The sequence below is a fragment of the Anoplopoma fimbria genome, chromosome 23 (genome assembly GCF_027596085.1).
Source record: "Anoplopoma fimbria isolate UVic2021 breed Golden Eagle Sablefish chromosome 23, Afim_UVic_2022, whole genome shotgun sequence".
NCBI lineage: Eukaryota > Metazoa > Chordata > Actinopteri > Perciformes > Anoplopomatidae > Anoplopoma > Anoplopoma fimbria.
In genome coordinates, this window is record NC_072471.1 from 14434434 (window position 1) to 14451933 (window position 17500).

The following is a 17500-nucleotide window of genomic DNA, read 5'->3' on the forward strand; positions in this document are numbered from 1 at the left end:
TGTGTGTCATGCATTCCTTTCCATTTACATTCCTTTACCATCTACAAAATGACTTAATCTGATATGTCCCCTCATATTGGATGTACAATAATGCAATACCTCAAAGTCAATGATGAGCTCTGTGTGTTAGCCTCGTGATCACAGTGCAAAACTTTGAAACCGAGGGGAAGAAAAAGAGAAAGGAAAGAGCTCTCCCAAATTAGAGAATGAGAATCAGGGACAAAGGGATGCATTGACAGAAGGAAGGACGAGCCTGTGAGAGAAAGTGAGGGTGAGAGAACCAGAGATGGGGAAATGGGAGAGCCAGGCCAGATCTATCGGAAAAATCTCCAGATTCCACATAAAGGAGAAAAGGCACATCTGAAACAGCGGGCGCTTTGGGGAATAACGCACTCGTCAGCTCCTCTTTCACATCAGGCCCAAAGCGAACATGAAAACCTACAACACACGCAGACAAAACATCACACCGCCGCTACTGTAGGCTGCCGACTTGGAGGATAAGGGAGCTCCGCTTTTTATCTGCAAAACCCTCCTCCAGATCCAAAAAAAAAAAAAACCTGAAACAAACAAAACTGGAGCCTCTAATCAGTGATAACTGAATGCAAAACAAAGAAAGAAATACTGGAAATGGTAAAGGAATCACAAATCTATATATATTAGGAAAACATGTGAAACTTTTTCTCAAGAACTTTCACAGGGGCAAAGAGGACAGACAGAAAGAGAGAAGTCGACGATCCACCCTGGCGAGAGAACTTCTCAGGAAATAACACAGCAGATAGAGCGAACAGAATGAACGAGAGAGAGGGAGGAGAGAGCGCGCGGAGGAGAGAGCGTGCGGAGGAGAGACGGAGAGGGGAGCGAGAGTTGGATAATTGGCAGCGAGTCGAGGCTGCGTTCACCGCGCGCCAGGCGGCACAGCTTGAACTTAAAGCGCTGCCGCGGCATAATGAAGATGTGGCCGCTAATTAACATATGGGGTGCGAAACAGGTTGGTTGGCACGCGCCGCGCTTTAAAAAAAAACCTCCCAAGGTAAAGTTATTATTGGGGAGTAATTAGCTCTATGAAGTTAATGCGCCGAACAATAGCTGCCAGCGCCGCACAATATGGCTCGCATCTGAGCGCGCGTGGAAAAAAATAGCCTTCGCTAAAGTGCGAGTCCCCCAGCTAAAATCTGTTGGCGACCATATGCTTGGGCAATTAATGCAAGACCTGGATGACCTATTGCTTAAGAAGGGACGTGCAAGCGACAGAACCAATAATTAATTTGGAGAAAGAGAGAGAGAGAGAGAGAGAGAGAGAGAGAGAGGATAGCTAGCTTTTAATATTAGTCCATTAACTTTCTATGGACAGGGGCTGTTAGAGGCCGGCCTGCTGTCAATTCAGGGCCATGGTTCATGTCCCACTGGTACTGCAATGGCTGCACACACACGCACACTCACACATATGTACACACGTATGTTTGTGTGTGAGCGAATTAGAGAGGAGGCATGTGAGGGTGGGCCTGGTCTCTGTGGGAATGGCTGCTCGGTTGTGGTCCAGTTTATGAGTGTGTGTGTGTGTGTGTGTGTTTGTGTGCGTGTGTGCATGCGCATCGACACATGAAGTGCGTAAAGGAAAACACAAATTACACTGGTTGCAGTGTAATGGGAGTGATTAAACAATTACACAGGCAATTGGGTTAGCCGCTCCTTTGCACAGAGTACAGAGGTGCTGGTGTGTTGTGTGTGGAAATGAATGAAAAGCTTTTTAGGGTCCTTTTTGCTTTTGTTATTCTCCCACAGAATGAAAAAAATACGGAACAAGGACAGAGGCCTGCGCTCGTGACCGCATCAGGTATTACTCTATGATGGTGTGTGTGTGTGTGTGTGTGTGTGTGTGTCTGTGTGATTAAGTTACCACTGTAGGTTAGTCTTAATAGAGGGCTTGTTAGCCGCTGTCGCCGGCACGTCTGGCTTCTCTTAAACTAGTCAAAGCATCAGGTGGCTTTACTCATTTTCTGATCACTTCTTCTCTGTCTGCGTTCGCTGTCTCCCACCTATAGCAACGGTGGTGCTTGATGAGATGAAAGACAGCCAGCTGAGACACACACTCCACCGTGTGTCTCTGTATGTGTGTGTGTGTTTTGGTTGAGTGAATTTTGATTCATTAGGCAGGACACGCTGGTGTCCGCTCATCCCTCTGTTTCAATATACATCTTGAGCGTGTGCGCTACCTCTATTCTATGAATATTCGCGCGTGTTCTCAAGGTAAGCCCTGAGCCGCTCGGCAGGTGAGCTCCTTTCATCCCCTGTCGCGTTTCCCCGCGGTGGCAACGGTTGTCCCCGGCAACACCCAGGGGAGCCTCGGAGACAAGTTGTTTAATTAGAATGAGAGAAGACGAGAAGCAAAGCAAAGGGAAGTTGGAGGAAATGTGCTCACCCCTTCGAGCTTAACAAGAAGGCCCCTAGCAGGGGGTAATAGACTCTGTGTGTGTGTGTGTGTGTGTGTGTGTGTGTGTGTGTGTGTGTGTGTGTGTGTGTGTGTGTGTGTGTGTGTGTGTGTGTGTGTGTGTGTGTGTCTTTATGGGCACACATGTTCTTGTTTTGTAATTCTTTAGAGAACAGGTTGTGTTATACCCTCAGATTGAGCCCAATGTTATGCAAAGTAGGGGTCATTTTTCCGGTCCTGGTTGGGTTTACGTTTAAGATTGAAATTTGTATTAGATTGTTTGGTTTTAAGGATCATTTAGGGTCAGGTCTTGGATTAAGAGTTTGGATTATAGGTTTAGTCAGACTAATGGTTAGGTTTAGTTTAAATTCAGGAGCTAAATACACATCGAGGGTAAAGCTAGTATTAGGTAAAGCAGAATAAAAGCTCCCTCCAAAGGTAAAACGTGAATGTGTAACGGTGAGTATGTGTGGGGATGAAATTAATGCATCATAATTGATGCTAATTCATGGATAATTCCAGGTAGAATTAATTAGTCTGAGCAATAAAGTGGCCAATCGCTGACTTGTGGACACTAATGACTTGTGTATGTGTGTGAGTCTTGTTCATACGGTGTGTCATTAGCTTGTGTCGCTGCGCTGCCTGACTCTGTAAATGAACTCGCTTGTTTGTCGTCTCGCACCACATTCAGCGAGTGCCGTTGGCCTAAATGGCGGACGCTAACACGCACATCGCTAGCTTGATTTGGGTTTCGGGGTGAGAGAAAAAAAAATACATAAAAATAGGAGACCGGACGCTGGGACAATAAATAATTTGTCCTCCTTTCATGAGGGATGTGTGTCACTCTGCTCTCTTTTTCATGAGCTTGATTATTCGTTTCATTTCATCACCTCTTCCAAGTGGACGGTTGAAAGCATTCTTCACAGGCCTTTGGGGGGTTTGGGCCTAACAAAGCCAAGGACGCACACACACACACACACACACACACACACACACACACACACACACACACACACACACACACACACACACACACACACACACACACACACACACACACACACACACACACACACACACACACACACAGACGAAGGGACAGCTGAACTCAGCCTCGTTAGGGGAAATGCAATCACAAGGGGCTTATCATACAGACACAAAACACACACACACACACACACACACTCCCCAACACACTGAACCTGGTGCCCTCTCTCTGGCAGGCCATTGTATTGTGGGATTGTGCGGACAATCTCTTCATGAATGATTAAGCAGTGTATTTCTCGACCAAGTCTTTGATGATGAGTGTGTGTTTGATCATCAGTGGCGAGTGTGCGGCGCTCTCTGCGACTGCTTGCGATACGTGTGTGCGAGCCATGGAAGGCGTATGTTATATTTGTTGTACGTTTGTCCGTGTTTTTTCCGCGAGCTTTGATGTGTGCGATATACATGAATGTGTGTGCGTTTTTTCTTTTCTTCTTGCTCCTGTGATGAGCCCCTGTTGATTGTGTTCCTCCCTTAACGAGGGCTGCCTACAGCTGCCCCTGCTTGTGAGAAACTATTGTTGGGCCCCGCTCAATGGAGAGACGCTTGTTTGGGAAAAGGTTGCAAAGTCATGGGAAAAGAGAGCTTTGTCTCGGCGGGGTCGCGAGGGAGTGAATCACGAGCGGACGTGTTTATAGCTCGACACACACAGCTGCGAGTGGACGCGCACACACTTCGTATGCACAGGCGAAGAAGCGAACGCTCGAGAACGCACAGATTAATCCTCAGAAACAAACTTCTTCTTTTTTTTGGGACAGAAAGAAATAAAAACACGAACAATTCAGAATTTAACTTAACACAAAGCAAATAAACACAGCTGCTTTACACAGAACTGTGGACACACGTCCCACACGCATGCTATCACAAGGTCTCTTATCACACTAAACTGTGTATGCTAAAGTCTTGGGGGGGAAAGGGAATGTGTGTGTGTGTGTGTGTGTGTGTGTGTGTGTGTGTGTGTGTGTGTGTGTGTGTGTGTGTGTGTGTGTGTGTGTGTGTGTGTGTGTGTGTTCCCTCTTGGACAGGGTGTCTCTTTATGATACAAAGCCCGGCTTTCTCAGCTCAAAATTCAGTGTCATCTGCTTTTACAAAGGCCTGGGCTATTCGTTCCAAGCCACCTGGACCAACATAGAGGCTTCAGTGTAGCACCCAAAAGGACAATACCTCCATTTTCAAGTGTTACATATATACCCGCCCATTTTCTCTGAAGCGTAAGACATAGATTCACATTCAAAGGGACTTTTTAAGTTGGGTTTGCAGATTGCAGATCTCAGCAGACTTAGCTGTGAGCTCTACTTAGCAGAAAATGTGTGCTCTGTCTGGAGGGCTAATAACGCTGTAATGAAATATAATGTGACCTAACTAACGTTTAATTGGTTAAAAGGTGAAAGCCCAGAAGAGATTAACCTATTTTAAGCTTTTCTGTTTTTAGCTTCTTCCTGACCCCTTCTTGGCTACTTCACTGGCATATTTGCCTATTCTGAGTTTGTACGACGTTGCTCTCGCTTTATCGAGATTCAATTTCTTTGTTCCCAGCCACTCAAAGACACAATGGAACAAAAAAGAAAAACATGTACTTCACCGTCAGTTTGACGTGCAAACTTTGAATTGTATAATAAAGACTTAAAGCAAACATAGTGTACTAGTATTATTTTTTCCAAGCAGACTGACCACCTTCAAGTGATTACAAAGGTTGTGTGTGCATGTGTATGTGTGTGTGTGTTGGAGGAGGAGGAGGGGCTAATATAAGTCATCACTGATTCAGGGCGCCCAAATACTGATGACTGAGAAAAGAAAAAGCCACAACAATCACAATCACAAAATTGCCTTTGTGGGCCATGCAGACGCACATCAGGACACATCCACCAAACACTCGGAAAGATACATACACACAACTTACACACGTGGATGGTCACACGCACAGTCACACGCACACGCACACACACACACACACACACACACACACACACACACACACAAAACCGGCCTCACCTGGATTTGTTGCTGCAGGAGGTTGATTTTGTGTTGCTGCTGCAGAAGCTGCTGCTGTTGCCGGGCAATCTGAGGACGGAGAACACAACACATTGTTAGGATGTATGTATGCAGTATGTTTGTGTGGGAGTGTTTGTGTGTGTGTGTGTGTGTGTGTGTGTGTGTGTGTGTGTGTGTGTGTGTGTGTGTGTGTGTGTGTGTGTGTGTGTGTGTGCGCTGGGGCTTGTGGGAGATGCGACACATCTGCAGGTCTCCGAGGCCCCAGTTGCACGACAGAGGGTCGATGCCCTGTTATGAAATATTAAAGAGCTCATCTCATCTGGACTCACAGCCAAGTGGACAACAGAGTCACCCCGACACACTTACTGACATGAACACATCCTTTGAGCACATTTTTTTTAAATTTATATCTATTAGTCATTATCAATTTGGAGACATTTATTTCACTTCTACACAATCATTTCAAATGTTCCTTGTAGTGTCTGTTTACTCCGTTGTGAAACTTGCCCTTCGTTTTGCATTCTTTCTTACTCGTTCTGCAGCAATTTTAAGCCCAAATGCAATTATGTTCTGCACAGAAACTCTCCAGAGTGGAATGGAAGCACAAGAAAACAGTATCCACATACAGTACATTCAGATACAGCCAGAAACGGTGCACACTGGTGCGGCTGCAGCCAAGGGCACTGTAAGGCATTGTGTTTGTCACAGGTGATTTGTCCTTACAGCTGTTTCTGCGTGTGTGTGTGTGTATGTGTGTGTGTGCGTGAGAGAGAGTGTGTGAGTGAGTGTCCTCTTTGTAAAACCAAGCTTTCCAGAAGCTAAAAAGCACAACAAAGAGGGAAACCCTTCTCTATTCAAATACCTGGCAGAATCGCCTGGGAGCTTGGAGTGTGTGTGTGAGTGTGTGTGTGTGTGTGTGTGTGTGTAAGCGCGTGTGTGAATGTCTGCGCTACATCCGCTCCAACGCTACGTACCCTCAGCTTATTCCTGTGCAGTGTCCCTGTGTTCAAGCTGCCAAAGGCGCATTTTTCTGGCTGTGTGAACGCTATACAGTATAAGGTGTGTGTGTGTGTGTGTGTGTGTGTGTGTGTGTGTGTGTGTGTGTGTGTGTGTGTGTGTGTGTGTGTGTGTGTGTGAGTGAGAGAGAGAGAGAGAGAGAGAGAGAGTGTATAGGAAAAGGAAAATACTGTGAGTTTTGTTTCTTTTCGTCAGCACCTTTGAGCACACCTTTAAACATCTGTGTGAGTATCTCTGATGGCCATGTGTGGTGTTTAAGTGTGTATGTGCATTTGTGTGTCTGCACATTTATATATACTTTAAAAATATACAATTCCAAATCAGCATCAAATCATGTGCTTTTATTGACTGTTTTCTGACTTGAAACAACAGATATATTTTATTTTTTTGTGTCATTACTGTGGGGTAAGATACAAACCTATAAAAAAGATAATCCAACCCATGAAGTTCTAAAATATGTTGGATAAGACAATAATTCATAGAACTAAATGCTTTTTTTGTGAATTAAAGCCATCCTAGATGACCTTATAGGATGGATTGGTTCTCCAGCGTAGACATACAGCGTACAGTATTCCCCCTCACACGCAGCGCTCCCCTGTACTCGTACCTGGTCCTGCTGCTGCTTGGCCAGCTCCATCTGCTGCCTCTGCTTCTCCATCTGCGAGGCGGCCAGCTTCTTCTGCTCCTCGTGGGCCGCCAGGAGCTGCTCCCTCAGGCTGCTCAACTGGCCGATCATGCCCATGAGTTGGCGCTCTTTCTCCGCCAGGCTGTCCGCGGTACCTACAGGGTGAGAGAGATGGGGTCAAAGGTGAGACGGTAGCACTTTGAAGAAAAGTACAAGACTCGGTTGAGGTTACGCCATTAAACTTCTTACATCATGAAAACTTTTTTTAAGGAGTCCAGCTGAGCACAAATAAGACATTTTTAGGGCTTTATTATTGCACAGTAGTTATCAGCAAATATAACTTGTTTTATGAAGACATAAATATAAAAGGTGAAAGCTACAGGAGCAACAAAAGCTGTAATGTCATGGCGTGTTCTTCTTCTTTGAGCGATTTCCATGGCTATCTGGAGGCCAGAAAGGATTGCGGGGGTGAGGTTAGAGGTCAGAGGCATGAAGGGAAGGAACGGAGGAGGAAGGAACGACAAAGCAGTGTAAAGCTCTCCATGGCTTGTTGGTCAACCTAATATATGACTGTTTAGGGGTTTTGGATGGTGGGGGGGGGGCTCATTGGTGGAAGGTATGTTTAGCGAGGTGCGTATGTGCGCTGCAGAGTTGTAAAACCAGATGTTGACTTATTTTCCTGGGCACAGAAGGCCAGCAGTGATTACTCAAGAGTCAAGACACATCCATCACTGCCTTTATTGCTTTACTGAAATAAAGAAAATAAATCTAGCTGGGGGAAGACTTTTAAACAGGGAAAATGTGGTGGCAAAAATAATGTCAGATTTGAGCCGGATTGATGTGTTCAATGAACCAAAAAAATAAATAACACCAGGTTGGAAAACGTACACAGACAACCTTCAGTAAAATCTAAATTGATTTGATTGGCTCTGAATTGTGGGTAAATATGTGGATCCATCCACATTCGTGACAGTGTGAATGTGTGTGTGTGTGTGTGTGTGTGTGTCTGTGTGTGTAGGAAAGAGAGTGGAAAAAAGAGAGAAGGCGAGTGTGTCTGGTCTGTGTTTACCCTGCAGTCAGCCAACCTCCTGCTCACATTTAGCATGGCCTGACCTCTGATCTCTCAGATCATGACATACCAGCTCCATTACACACACATACGCACGCACACACACGCACATACACGCACTTACACATACACAACCGCACTTCCACACAAGGCCTAAATCATTCAACAGGATGTAGTTATAAAGAGGCACACCGAGGCACAATCAGTACGAGTGTGTGCGCCCATGTCTGGTCATATGTATCAATGTTTGCCTACATGCCTTTGTTGTGTGTGTGGGTGTGTGTGTGTGTGTGTGTGTGTGTGTGTGTGTGTGCACAGTGTGTATGTGCATGTGTGGGGATAGCACAATCGCCCATTGTTCTTCAGCTGCTACCTTTAACAGGGCCACATTCCGGCGCCAGTCAAACCAGATGAGGAAGAGAGAAGGAGAGAAAGAGGGGGAAGCGGGGAGGAGAAAGAAAAAGAGAAACACAACGGGGATGGGAGGGGGGGAGTCGGGAGAGAGGATGGAGGAAAAGAGGGGTGAGGAGCCCCGACTGCTGACCTGCCCTTTGGCCGCTCTGGGAAGGTGAGAGCCATCCATTTGTCCTCCCTGTTGGTAGCCGCCGCCTCACGCCACCCCCTCCACCCACCCACTGCCCACCGACACCGCTCCCCCTCCTCCTCCCTTCACTTCCCCCCCGAACTCCATCCATCCGCCAACAATGAACAATAAAGGCAACTGTCGGGAGCACTGGCCACTGGAAAAATAAACACGCCGCTGTCCTAACTCACAGACCCACCTTTGTAGAGCCAGAAAACGTGTGTGTGTGTGTGTGTGTGTGTGTGCCCGCTTGTGTGTGTGTCTGTGTGTGTGTATATAGCCAAAGCTGACCAAGACAAGAAAGAGCCTTGTGTTAAAAACGTTAGCCTGTTCAAATGGGGGGTGAACGGGTGGGGAGGAAGGGGGCAAGGGGGGGGAAAAAGGATAAGGAGGGGTTAGCAAAGGTGAAACGATGGATCAAAGGAGTCTTTCTTGTAGGGGGTTCTTGTTGGGGTTAACCCCCGTTTACACACACACACACACACACACACACACACACACACACACACACACACACACACACACACACACACACACACACACACACACACACACACACACACACACACACACCCTTGCACATGCACATATGCAAACACAGTAAAATATCTGTGCAAAACAGTGTGTATGGCGAGGTGGAGGGACATTCCTTTAAGCAGCAGCCGGGAGAGTGAGGTGTGTGAAAAGCGGAGACAAGCCGTCTATTCTTCTTCTACAAGCTGCTCTCAATCCCCCTCTCAGCTGTGGATCTTTCATCAGTAAACCGGAGTATTTGCAGAAGAGGAAGAATCCAACAAAAACAACACGCTTCCTAACTCAGATGAGATTTAGAAACTCTCCTTCTGGGATACGAGATGTTTCCTCTCTCTCTCTCTCTCCCTTCTCTTTCCCTCCTATTCAGACTTTCAGTATTTCTGCGGCCGGCCCATAAATCAGCTCGCGGCAGCTTGTTTCCTCAGCTGCTGCGAGGCGGGCAGGCGGATCGATAACTGGTTTCCTCCATCGGTTTTACACACATTCCTCCGTACGGCGCGGGTTTACCTACGAACCTGCCCAACCAACGTCAACTCTGTCCTGTTTTTTTTAATCGCGCACACACACTCGTGCATGGTGTAATTAAGCAATTTGTAACAGTGTAATACTTGTCACCGTGTTAGCGGGGCTAATTAATGACCCTGGCTGGAATGATAACCCCCCCCCATCCGTAAGGCAGTAGGAGTGAGGATGAGGTGGCTGAGGGGGAAGGGAAGGAGGGAAGGGAAGGAGGAGATGGATAAGACACAGACATGATGGTGGAGGAGAGTAGAGGGTGAGGGAAAGATATAGTTAAGAGAAGAAGGGGAGAGACGAGGGAGGTAGACAGAGAAAAAAAGTCTAGAGGGAGCATATTAAGAAGTATATTTACATTGAAACATAACGCTATTACTGTAAATAATCAAATTTAGGTAATGAAGTTTAGGTTTGATGAAAGCCCTTACATGGTTTGAACTAACATGATTTTCAGTAACTCATGTTTACTTTATTTGTTTGACTACAGACAGCATCTTACTCTGGGGGTATTGGAGGTTGTGAATTTACCATTACCATCTTAAATCCTGTTAAAGAGCTCATGTTGAGCATCAATGCTTTATTCAATCCCAAATACTTTAACTTTTCCAAAGATACCAGATATTCTGGGCAGAGGTTTGAGGAAACGTGTATAAAACGATGCAAAAGACATCCAGGATATTTCAGTTTGATGGAATGAAGACTCTTATTATTACTATTTCTCCGAGTGTGACATTGTTGAGCTTTAATAAAGTGCTGAAAACAAGCATAAACTGTACACAAAGCTGTCGTATAGTGAGTAAAGAAACATGAGGGGCGATTCAAAAGGCAAACCAGGAGTTTAAGAGACGAGTCTTTTCTGTCACTCTCTACGCTGCAGATCTGATGTTAATGACACTATACTGTGGGGACATTTATTCTAGTGCTATGAGTTCCATACTTATGTGTGTGTGTGTGTGTGTGTGTGTACAGTATGTGTGCGTTTTGCTAAGTGAACCGCATGGGGCCTTTTACCAACGCTGCTTCTCAGTAAGGCAGACAGAGCAGGAGGCGGTGGCTCAAAATCACTTTGTTCCCCCACAGAAAGCTCTTCAATGGTATTCGATGGAAAAAAAAAAAAAAAAAAGTCAAGGGATGCACTGACAAATGAGAGCAGCGCGCACACACACGCACACACACACATATGATCCGATGTACGAACACTTGACTTTCCATACATCTCTTTCTTTTTTTTTGCCACAAGTACACGTTTGCCCTCACAGACACACATGGTTATGCAAGCACTGTCTAAGACACACACAGACTCAACTGTACGTGCACTTCCACTGCACACACACTCATTCATACTCCTGATATTGCTCCCCAGCTGTTGGTGTGTGGTGCTCCATGCGGGACGCCCCTACACAGAAAATGTCAGCGCGGCGGGTTGCTGGGAAAAGGGGGTTTGATCAATGGAGCCCCCCTCTCGACGGCCACGCCGCTCTGCGAGGCTCTTTGATTACATATTGCTTTGCCTCCTAATGAAGCTCAATTACTGGAGGAGAACGACGGCTTTGCCCTAGAGTAACAGGGAATAATAGCCGGGCTCTTTCTCTCTCTCTCTCTCTCCAGCTGACTCTTGCTCCCGCGTATATTCACAGCGCGGCTCTCTAGCTCCCCTTCTTTGTTTCCTTTCCTGCCCTCTGTCTGCCTGTCTGTCTGTCTGTCTGTCTGTCTGTCTGTCTGTCTAAATCTCTGATGCTAAAAAGGGTCTGTGTGGATAGAATGGGTGCTTGAAGCTGAGATTCACGCAGAGCTGGTGGACTAGCAGAAACATCATTGACTTGGGTTCAGTTCAGAGCAGATCAGATCATTTAAGTTCAGTTCAGCTGAATTTTAACCAATGTCGGTTCGGTTTAACCTTGAACACAGGCAGTGTTTCCTTGGGTTTCACTCGCTTTAATCATAGGTTTATATCTTAGTTACGCCATGTCTTACTGAGGCATGCCATATATTGTTATTTTCAGGAACAGTTGGGCTACAAGCAAAACATGGATGGCACATTCTTAGCCTTAATACTGTCAAATAATGTACCTTGTGTTAAACGGCTGTTGGTTTCCTTGTGTTTGTGAATAGGATTTTGCTCCAGGTTTTCCCATCATGCTTGTTGTAAACAGGAAGTATAATGTTGCCATGTTGTCAGTGAGTTATCTGTGGGCTTCACCTGACCCCTGTTTGTTTTATTTTAGCCTGCATGCTATTTTGCATTTTTGGTGACTCTGCACTCTCTGAACAGGCATGATGCATTAGCTGCTAGTAGTTCTGCACTGTAACCATGGATACAGACAACAACTACCTAGATCCCTTTTGATTTAGCAGCAAGATATGAAGATACTTTATTTTTTTAAAGGTTGCTCTGTAGATTTACTGATTTTTTTATTCCCTCAATGGACATCGGAGGTCGTCTTATTAAGTTCAAAGGGTTAATTGAGTTCTTCTCGCTTAAGTTTAGTTCTGTCATTATTTAGTTTTACCATACCTTTAATTTCTCCGATGTGCCCTGAGCCCATGGCCAAAAGTTTATCCTTCCAGTCCTTTGACAACAGCCTCTCAATGCTGGGGGCCTCTGTTTAGGGGGGAGGGTGAGGGTGGGGAAGGGGATGGGTGAGGGGGGCAGAGGAAAGAGAGAGAGAGGGATTCAGTTGGCTGGCCAACATGACAATAAAGCTCATTTAAAGTCCATTTGCTGTAATAAAGGCAGCGGCAGCTCAGCCTAATGGCCGCATCAGCAGGAGAGAGAGAGGGAGCGAGAGAGAGAGAGAGAGAGAGAGAGGGAGAGAAAGGTGGAGGGAGCGAGAGAAGCTGATAATCGAAAGAGAGAGGAAATCTGAAGAACAAAAACAAGTGAGCAAAAGGGAAAGAGCGAGAGAGGCAGCGCAAGATAAAGGGAGAGAGAGAGACAAGTGGCGAGAAAGAGAGAGGCTTTTTCCCTCTCACCTGCTGCTAGAGAATCATTAGCCCTGTGGGCCCTGAGACAAAGAGGGCCTTAATGCACCCGCCACAATGGACACATTATCAGCCAGCGCTTTGTTTTCAACACACACTCCACAGACCCTTACACACACCAAACCCCGTGCAAACACACACATGTGCACACAAGATCACTAATTACAATCCTAACTATGGTCTCGCTCACACACACACACACACACACACACACACACACACACACACACACACACACACACACACACACACACACACACACACACACACACACACACACACACACAGTGGGGGAAATGGAAATGTCACACAAGAGAGCACACGCATGCTGGGACTCAACGCTACATGCGTGCACATATATGCGCTAATAGCAATCGCACGCACACGCACTCACACACACACACATGCATGTACACATTGAGATATGCTACCATCAAGCCAGTCACCCTGTTGACTGTTATTGACGTGAACAAAAGGGGAGCGGATGAAATGATCAGACAAAGGCGGGCTGAAAGTGTGAAGCAAGAGGGTGAGTGACAGAGAGAGAGAGAGAGAGAGAGAGAGAGTACTCTATTTACTGGGAGCCATCTGCACTTGGGATGCGAGGCCTTGCTAAGGAAGGAGGTTTTACACTCTGAGTGGGGAGATTAACCCTATCAGCCAACGCAAACACTCTTAAATGCACAAACAGCCCGCAAAACACACAGACACATGCATGCACACTCAGATGAGCCCACGCTGTATATACACGGCTGCAGACGCATACACACGCTGGCAACTTGCTGATGGCAGGCGAAAAGTTTGTTTGTCCCCCGGATTATTATTTTTTTCACCATAATGACAAGCGTGATTTACGAAAAAATAAATAAAAAAAGTCTTAATCTCACTGGTATGAGACAGCTTGCCTGCACCGACACACGCTAATGCGTCACACAGTGAGAGAGAGTGACGGAGATGTCCGGTGTGTTGAGCTGAACAGCTTAGCACTTTTCCTTCACTAAGTGAGACTTGAACGCACACACATGCAGCCGCCACACTCAACAGCAAATCAAAGCACCTTTTTACCCCAACATCCAAACACACACACAAAAAAAACGCCGCTTTGCCCAAACGTCCTCCTTTCTTTCCTCTTCATCCCTCTATTTATTTATTTTCCTGTCTGCTATGATGTGGATGAAGAGCTCTGCTCAGACACACGAGGAGCGCTGCAGCTTGTCCTACATACTCTACCTCAGTTTATGCGTGTGTGTGTGTGTGTGTGTGTGTGCGTGCGTGCGTGTGCGTGCGTGCGTGCGTGCGTGCGTGCGTGTGTGTGCGTGTGTTGTGTGCCTGCAGCCTCCCCAGAGGCCTGAATCAGGTCCTTTCCTCTGGCTTCAAGACTAGAGCAACTCACGCTCCGTTGCTTACAATGGGCACACACACGCAAACACACACACACGACAGTGTAACAGAAGATCAATGCTGAACTTCAAGATGTCCACCTCTCGCTCTTCCTATTTCTCACCCCTCCCTCTTGCCTTTTTGAGTCCCTCCACCGTCCTTGGACTGCTCTGTCCTTGTGATTACTTCGAGGCTTGCCACTCAGCCAGTTAGTCAGTTTGAGCGCGTGTGTTCCTGATGTGCCCTAGTGCTTTCTGTCGGACGCCACCGGAGCCTTCAGGGAAAAGGTTAGCGGGAGGAGGGCCGAGGAGGAATCTGTTGCTAAAAAACAGCGAGGACGGAAAGAAAACACGCGTAGAGACGAAGAGAGAGTGTGCTCCTGTGCTCCCCCCCCACCCACCCCCCCCTTACTGACAGCTGTCTCACCATCACCCCAACAGGTGCTATTAGCCCCTGGCGCTCCCTCGCTCTCTCTCCCCCTTTCTCTCTCTCTCTCTCTCTGTATGTCTCTCACTCCCATCTCTCCCTGTGCCCCCCCCCCCCTCCCTCCCTCAACAATGACAGAGGCTTTTAAGCCAAAGAGCTTTGACAAGTGAGAGGGAACAACAAATGGCAGTGTCGCCTGTTCTCTTTCCATTGCACTCCCTCTCTGTCTCCATCTCCTAGTTATTATTTTTATTTATTAACAGGGCTGCAGTTATTGTCCCCAGTGACAGGCCGGGGCCACTTTAACTATTAATAAAAGCCAAGAGGCTCTTTCATTGTGCGGCGGATGGCAAAAAAATGTAAAAAATAAGGGAGGAAATGGGCAAGAGGAGTGGAGGGGAAGAAGAGAGGGAAGAGAGGAAGAGCTGGCATGCTGTAGCTTTTAGCGAGATGTTGATTGATGTGGTGAACACTATGAGAAATGAACCCTTTCTGTCACCCATGATAAACACACAAACACAGCAGTAGCTTGTGAAGCCTGAATCAGTGACCTCACCAAAATGCCCCGGCCTCTCTCATGCATTAGCTTCTCATCATGGTTGTTTGGGCTTTGGTTGGAGGCGTTAATATACCTCCAACAGCCAAGTGCATTTCCTTGTTGTCATCTTTGTATAAGAACCTGAAATACGGCCACCACAACCTGACACAGCACAAGAATAACAACTGGCCTGATGCAAATCAACTCTTTAACATCTCTTTCCACTTCTCTCACGATCATGGATATATTCGCTTCAGCCCGGTCGGTTGAAATGCACCTGATTTCATGTTCTGCAATATTTCAAGAAGGTTTCTTTTTGTACAAAATCTGCTTGACAGTTGAATGGAAACACAGCAAGCATCTCCTACTGGTAATTAAGGCCAAAAGTCAAATAATAAAAGAGGACAGCACAAGACTTTCCATGAAAACCAGAGTAGCTACTCCCTGTTCTTCTGACGTAAAGGATGTATGTGTGTGTGTGTGTGTGTGTGTGTGTGTGTGTGTGTTCTGTGAGGTAAGCGGGTGGAGTTTGGTGCCCACGCAGGGGTGTGGGCCACATTTTTGCAGGGTGGGGTGTTGGGAGCTAAGGGTGAGGGAGGATCCCCGCCTCCCCCTTGACAAAGAATGATGGGGTGAGGAAATGAACAGAGTAAAAAGGGGGTAAAGGGAAGTGGAAGCGTGAGGCGCACAGGGCGGTAAAGGAGTGTGTGTGTTTACACTTAAAGCCTTAAGGTTGGAAAAATTCTCATATTTCATACATTTATATTCTGCATCAGCTTGTTCCAGCTTCTTATTAAAGCTAAATGATGTTTACACTGGATACAAAATTTAAACCCAATATAACCATGAACAAGACATTGGAAACTATTTTAAAAACACCCTTCCTTGTTTTAAAGGTACGACAATGAATCATGCTTGTTGCATTTTCATAAGAAAGTGCATTGATTCATCGGAGGGTGACGCTCCCACTCCGATCCCGCACGGCGGCGAGAGGGATTCTGGGAAAAAACGCTGACAATAACTCTGGAATCGTCGGCTATTATCTTGGCTCATTGGCTCAAACGGAGTCAAGCTGCTGCCCTGCAGCCGAGCCAAAACAACCCCGTCCACCTGCCGAGAGCGAGGGAGAGAGAGAGGGAGAGAGAGAGGAAAACAGTGTGTGTGTGTGTGTGTGTGTGTGTGTGTGTGTGTGTGTGCGTGTTTGTGTGTGTGTTAGAGCGAGCCCCCATCCGGCTTTTGGATCCACAGTGAGCTTTTGGTTCAGAAGCTGATGGAGAGAGAGAGAGAGAGAGAGAGAGAGAGAGAGAGAGAGAGATGGGAGGAGACTCAACTTCGGTCCAGCTTGTCCCAACCGACCTCACAAACAATACCATCTCTCTCTCTCGTCTCACTCACTTTCTATTTTTCACTCAGACGTTTTGCCCTGAGTCACCACAAGCGGCCAGCTCTATTTTTCCTATTATCTCATTTTTGTGAAGCCTGGAGACCTTTAAAGAAGTATGGAGGGAGGGAGGTGGTAAGGAGGAGGAGGAGGAGGAGGGGGGGCTCACGGAAAGAGAGAGAGAGAGAGAGAGAGAGAGAGAGAGAGAGAGAGAGAGAGAGACCGGGGCCCTCGGGTGCACAACAAAGGGACCTCTGTGCCAGCGCCAGGCCCAGCCGGGCTCAGAGGAGGGTGGAGGATGAAGGAGGAGAACCAAGACGAGGAGGAGGAGGAGGAGGAGGAGGGCCCACAGGAAAAGGGCCCTGGCTTGGGACCGGTGGCCGGCCCTTATATCCCGAAAAACAGGCTCCGCATTGACTTGGGCCTTGGCAGCCACGGGGAGGACTCAAGCTAACCCTCCCCCCCCCCCACCCTCCGCCCGCCTTTCCTTCTCCGTTCCTCTCCTCCCCTCCTCCACCCCCTCCACCCTCCTAAACCGAGCAGGGGTCAGCATTGAATAAGCGATTATACGAGCACTAGCGGAGTTTGTCTAAGACTGCCACCCTGAACACTGAAGTATTGAGATGGAGGGAAGAAGTAACAGAGAGCGCGGGGAGACGTGCGGTGACTTCGGCGGTGGAAATAACACACTCGCTGGCGGCCGTGACGGAGACAGAGAGAGCATGCTTACATGTGATCGAAAGATTAGATTATAACTGGCATGTAAACATCTTAAGGAGGTTATCTTAACTGAATTACAGTCAACATTTGATAGGAATTGTTTCATGGTAAAGCATAGACACCAATGAGGTCTGTCCAAGAATTCTGAACCTCACAGATCCACTAATCAAACGTCTTCCTCTTAATCCGGGTTACATACGGCATGTGAAATGAAAACAGGGGTCGGTTTGAGACCGCATACATAAACATAAGTTTACTAAGGGTT

The 17500-nt window shown here is 46.9% G+C and overlaps 1 protein-coding gene across 1 annotated transcript in view; it reads right to left on the reverse strand.

Moving 5' to 3' along the window:
• sox5 (SRY-box transcription factor 5) overlaps nucleotides 1–17500 on the reverse strand; it is an 85906-nt gene that overhangs the window by 33525 nt on the left and 34881 nt on the right. Inside the window, 3 exon segments of the mRNA XM_054624448.1 lie at nucleotides 5465–5533; nucleotides 7089–7261; nucleotides 12324–12410. Coding sequence (XP_054480423.1) covers nucleotides 5465–5533; nucleotides 7089–7261; nucleotides 12324–12410 — 329 coding nt within the window.